This window comes from Trematomus bernacchii, unplaced genomic scaffold (assembly GCF_902827165.1).
Source record: "Trematomus bernacchii unplaced genomic scaffold, fTreBer1.1, whole genome shotgun sequence".
In the NCBI taxonomy this organism is placed as follows: domain Eukaryota; kingdom Metazoa; phylum Chordata; class Actinopteri; order Perciformes; family Nototheniidae; genus Trematomus; species Trematomus bernacchii.
The window spans coordinates 2431473-2437472 of record NW_022987973.1 but is presented as its reverse complement, the minus strand read 5'-3'; the positions used below and the strand labels follow the sequence as shown (position 1 = coordinate 2437472).

Below are 6000 nucleotides of genomic sequence, written 5' to 3'. Positions count from 1 at the left end.
TGGAAGAAGGAGAAAAAAAAGTCCTGACTTACTTTCAGTTCAGCTGCACCATTGCAGTAACGGTCAGTTCATTATGTTTTGCTCCATAATGTTTATTTCTCAAACACAAGTGGAAAAGAGAAAGACATATGTTTCTTTTTGGAAATAATTAATATTTATTAAATGTATTTATTGTAGTATATTTAGGTTGCCAATGTAGAAACAAACAAACAGAAAAACATATTTTATTAACAAGCATTGTTTTCTACAGATGAAATCAAGCAGGGAGTTTCATACAAATACTTGGGTGTAATGATTGACCATCTGCTGTCATGGAAGGATCACATTGAATATCTGTGCAAAAGGACAAAACAAAGAATTTATTTTCTCCGCCGTCTTAGGTCTTTTGGGGCGAGCAGAGAAATTCTTCTGTTGTTCTTTACATCTGTGATCATGTCCATTCTACAGTACTGCAATACTACCTGGTACAAATGTTTGTCAGCAGCTTTAAAATCAAAACTGCTCCACCTGTTAAAAATCTGCTCAAAGATTGTTGGTCAACCCTGTCAGAGACTCTATGACTCATAACAACCTAGTGAGGCTGTCCAACAACATCATCTCTGACCCAAACCATGTTCTGAACAGTGAATATGAACTGCTACCATCTAATCGGAGATACAGGGTCCCACGATTCAATAAGGTCAGACTGAAGCACTCCTTTGTGCATCAGTCAATCCTCACAGTAAATACAGAGCTGAATCCCAGATCAAATGCACGCTGAAGGCTCTTTGAGCATGTTTTCTCTCACTGATTGTGCTGTTATGTTAAATGTTTGTTGTTTGTGTTTCATGTATTTGTGTCTGGATATTTGTCTGTTGATGTTGGACATGGAGCTGCTGTGACGCAAGTCAAATTTCAGACTTGATCTGACAAATAAAGTAATATCGTATCGTATCGTATCGTATCGTATTTCTGATGTACACTTTGGAACATATTACAGTAGGTGTCATTAATGTGTGTTGTGTAACAATCCGGATTTCATCTATAATTGTATTATCCTGGACCTTGTGTGAATCTTTAGTGTCCTGTTTTCCATTCTCTATCTGTTGGTGCTTTAAACTCCTGAATTTCCCCACAGGAATTAATAAAGATCCATCTTTTCTTATCTTATGCATCTTCTCAACCATCACAAATACACAAAATAAAAGCATTCAGTGATTGAACTATAAAAGACCTTTGACTTGTTTTGCCATGCAGTGAGTCAAGTACAGTAAATCATTACATGGCAATCAAATCAATATAACCCTGACTTGATCCATAACATACAGATAATAAAGTTCATTAACAGAATAGAAACAGAAAGGTCTTTGGAATAACGGTAGATCATCGGTCTTACTGAAAAACCTGTTTCCTGTTCCAACTCAGAGGGAAGTTAAGACTTGCTTGTACAGCACTTTGTTTTTCTTTTCATGCAGACGCCACTGTAAAGGCATACACTTGCAGCATGAATGACTCGACCGAGCTGTCTTCTTCAGTGGAAATGACCCCTGAGGAGTTTGACGGTTGGACAGTAGTTGTGTGTGTGATCCTGGGTCTGTCATTCCTGATAGGAGTTCCGGGAAACCTGCTGGTGATCTGGACTATCCTGAGACATGTCAAGCAGCGCTCCCACACTGTGCTGCTCATCCTGCACCTGGCTGTTGCTGACCTGCTGGTCCTCATCACCCTGCCTCTTTGGATCTACTCCCTGGCTGACACCTTGGTGTTTGGAGGAGCCTTCTGCATGGCCTTGGTGTACATTGTCTATGTCTGCATGTTCAGCAGCATATTCCTTATCACCCTTATGAGTGTGGAACGCTATTTAGCCATCTGTCATCCATTTGTAATGATGCGCTGGAAGAACAAGAGCATTATGAGCACATGTCTCGCACTTCTGTGGTTCCTCGCATTACTTCTAGGAGTGCCTGCATTACTGACCGCACCAATGGATGAAAGCGATGTAACTGAGTCGTGTTTCATCAAGGAATTCAGCTCTGTGACTCAAGCGATCATCTTGTTATGTTTGGAGTCCTTGGCAGGTTTTGTAGTCCCTTTGTCATTCTAAGTATCTGTTACTGTCTAGTAGCTGCCCAGCTAAGGAAAATGAATTACAACTCCAAAGTAAAATCTATGGTGCTTGTGCACGCTGTGGTGATAGCCTTCACATTGTGCTGGTTGCCTTGGCATATCATCAACATTATTGATGTGGTTTGCATCCTAAATTCAGGCACAGATCATGAATGTGTGCAAGAGAGTGTTGTCTTCACCTCTGGAGCTCTTGTTTTTATCAGCAGTTCAGTGAATCCTATATTATACGTCCTCTTCGCAAGGAACTTACGAGGGAGTTTGGGAGCAGTCCCCTCTGGTCAGGCTTTTCCAGGAAATGGTCACTCACACCAGCAAACTCAGAGAGCTGGTAATACAACATCAGACAGGCCAGAGGGCAGCAAACACACAGTTGGAGCTGATGAGCGACTCTGAAACAAATTGAATCCCTGGAACTGTGATGCTGGGGAAATGTGACATTTATATATTGCAGTTTATTATGGGACTATTCTTTATTATGAAGGCTTTGAAAGACTGTACAGTATGTCACATGCACTTAATGCAGTCATTGAAACAAGCCTTCTCTCATCGCCTTCCCATTTACCCTAAGATGTCAAGGCAAGAAAACAAATGACAATGTGTTTTTCATTTTGATGATCATATATTGATGTTTTGTTGAAAATCTTGAAAACTTTCTATTTGATATGCTCTATGATTGTGATAAAGTGTCTTTTGTTTTAGAGTAAAAGTCTTGTGTTTCTTTACTTCAGATTTTTCTTTCTCCAATGTTTTCAATTTCATTGGAGAACTGTCATCATACATATTCTCCCAAGCCTTAATGTTGTTGTGTACCATGGAGTTGCTCCCACATTACTTTTTAGTATGTGAGATTATGTATTATCTGAGATCATTTAAAAAAGAAATTGTGGGTTTCTCTTTTACTTATTTGACTAATTTACTTACTTTTAATTGATGACTATAGGTAAAAAGAAATTGATGTATGACGCATGCATGAATCACCTCTCTGTGTCTCAAATAGCCATGTGAGGAAACCCCTTTCCTGAGCTGTCTATTCTTAAAGGGAAGTGAATACTTGCTTGTACAGCACTTTGTTTTTCTTTTCATGCAGACTCCACAGTCAGCACATACACTTACAGCATGAACCACTCGACCGATCTGCCCTCTTCAGTGGAAATGGCCCCTGAGGCGTTTGATGGCGGGACAGTATATGTGTGTGTGATCCTGGGTCTGTCATTCCTGATAGGAGCTCCGGGGAATCTGCTGGTGATCTGGACTATCCTGAGACATGTGAAGCAGCGCTCCCACACTGTGCTGCTCATCCTGCATCTGGCTGTAGCTGACCTGCTGGTCCTCATCACCCTGCCTCTTTGGATCTACTCCCTGGCCCACTACTGGGTGTTTGGAGAAGCATTCTGCAAAGCCATGGTGTTCATGATCAACGCCTGTATGTATAGCAGCGTTTTCTTCATTACCCTCATGAGTGTGGAGCGCTTTGTGGCTGTGCGCTATCCGTTTGCCTCAGCTGGCTGGAAGAGAAAGAAAGCTTTGGATAAAGTTCTGCTGGTTCTGTGGACTGCAGCATTCTTGTTCAGCATACCTGTCATCCCAACTCAGGTGGTAGGGACAGATTCTGGTGAGGAGCACTGTCTATACCGGCTGTACACTTCTGTGGCCCAGGAGCTGTGGTGTGTGCTGCTGGAAACCCTGGTGGGCTACATAATACCCTTCTTCATCCTCATCGTCTGCTATGGCTGTCTGTGCAGCCGGATTACTCAGATGACCTTCAAGTCCAAGCGCAAATCCACTGTCCTGATTGCCAGTGTCGTGGTAGTGTTTGCCATTTGTTGGACGCCTCATCATATAGGAAATGTCCTTTCAGTCATCATCCTGGCCATTGAAGACTCCCTACCTCAGGCAGCAGAGAATCTGGAAAGTGTCAGGTACACCATGACCTTCATCGCTGGAGCCATGGTCTTCATCAGCAGCACTGTTAACCCCATCCTCTACATGTTCGCAGCTCGCTCCTTCAGGAGCTCTCTGAGGGACACCGGCATCCAGAAGCTCTTCCGCCATATCTCCAGCACCTCCCCAGGTGAGGGCACTAAAGAATTGTCCTTTGTGACCAAAAGACAGAGCAATCAAACAACCAACAGTTCTCACTGTGAGTCTGAGCCAAAAGACCAAATGGACATATTAATAAATATGTGCGAAAATAATCCATCCTGATATTTAAATTGTATGTAGTGTCTGTGCCGTGTGTATATTCATGTGTGTATTTTAAATGTATTTTTTTAAAGAAATAAAGGGGCTTTTTTCTGTGATTAAACTAATTTTGTATGATATTACAACACAGAAAAACAGGAAGTGGAAGTGTATCTGTGCAATGCTTGTTGAAATCTGTAAATTACCTTTTTTAAATGTTGAAATTGTGAACATATATTTATAAAAATGTCCCATATTGTGTAGTTAAATGTTTGCGGTATAGTTTTCAAAAATTGCACAATAAATGATGCTATAAGCAATGGACACAATGGTCTCAATGTAAGCATTTTTTTATTTATAGTTTTGTTAATGCTAACAAAGGGAAATAATGATTATGTTATTGATTCTGTGTACATTTTTTCTAATTGCCTGTAATGTGGGAACATAACACAGAAGGTTTTTATCTGATAAGGCTGTGGTTGTGTCAGACACTTCTTGTTTTTCTGAATTGCAGCAGAGGAATATTTCACTCACAACCACAGTGTTATTGTGAACTCATGTAACAAAACAATTTATGTTGTAGTGTTAAATTCTCCTCAATTGACCATTTTATTAATCAAATAATCCAAAAGGTACAACTTCTTAAAAATGGTTTCCACTCGTGACAAATTAGCAAACAATTGTCCTTCTTTCCCACTAGAATCAAAAGTCAAACCTTCAACTTCCTCTCCATGAAAAGATTGCAAAATGAACAACTGCATGTTCCCTTTGCTGAGCAGCAAAAAGCGGAATCATGTCTTAATGTTTGTCACAGTCTTATAAAACTAAAACCCTTTAAGAAATAAAGCTCAGTGTCAGCTTATTCCCTTATTTTTAAATGCGTATGTCTGTCATATATTCATAACATTTAGCATTCAGTTTGTGTTGCCATCACTACAGAAAAATGCTCTTACCGACTGGCACAACCAGTAGATGGCAGTGGCACTTTTTTCTTTACAATTTTAGTGTGGTGTCTCATTAATTATACTTTTCTTTTACTGTCCCAGTATATGTATTTTCTTATCCAAGGACTGGTAAAGGTGAGACTCTCTTTTTCAGCGTAGTCTTGCTTCATACATCACAGATCTGTCTGTTGACATAGCTGCGCAAAAGGAGTAAAGTCGTAGAAACAAAGCATCTACAGTATATGATAAAAAAAGATTGACCAAATTCATTATACTAAATATAAGGTGACATTTCACTGTGAAATTATTTCCCTTTAGTGGGACCCCAAACCATTTCAGGCTGACACAAATCTTAGCATTTATTAATAATTGTTCATGTCGACGAGGATCTAAAAGTAACATGTATTTGACATTGGGAATGACAATTGAAAGTTGGGATTTGGGGAAAAAACATTTAGAAGAATTGACATGGTTGTGGTTGTTGTGGGGTGTCTTTGTATGTGTCAGATACTGCGAGATGGCTCATTGTGATACTGATTTGAACTGAAGATTTAATAACCCATTCTGAGAGTGCTTGTCACCTCTTTGGCCCTAAGTACTAGTGAGTCAGAAATATTTTAACTGTGATAGTTGAAAATTAAAGAGGGCAAAGGGTATGACCAAAAAATGAATTTGTCAGACATGAAAATCATAGCTGACATATTAGACCTTTTGCTCACAGAATGAGGAAGCAGCATGTGAACGAAACAACATTAGCAGTGTGGTATTG

At 39.9% G+C, this 6000-nt stretch overlaps 1 protein-coding gene and 1 pseudogene across 1 annotated transcript; both read left to right on the top strand.

Moving 5' to 3' along the window:
- Positions 1–950: 950 nt before the first annotated feature.
- LOC117471346 lies at positions 951–3171 on the top strand (annotated as a pseudogene).
- On the top strand, positions 3029–4608 carry si:dkey-148a17.6 (uncharacterized protein LOC108190685 homolog). The gene has a single exon (XM_034116291.1). The coding sequence runs from the start codon at positions 3223–3225 to the stop codon at positions 4309–4311; it is 1089 nt and encodes a 362-aa protein (XP_033972182.1). The 5' UTR covers positions 3029–3222; the 3' UTR covers positions 4312–4608.
- The last annotated feature ends 1392 nt before the right edge of the window (positions 4609–6000 follow it).

Coding starts and splice junctions, on each gene's coding strand:
- si:dkey-148a17.6 (XM_034116291.1), top strand. CDS start 3,223: ATGAACCACTCGACCGATCTGCCCTCTTCAGTGGAAATGGCCCCTGAG.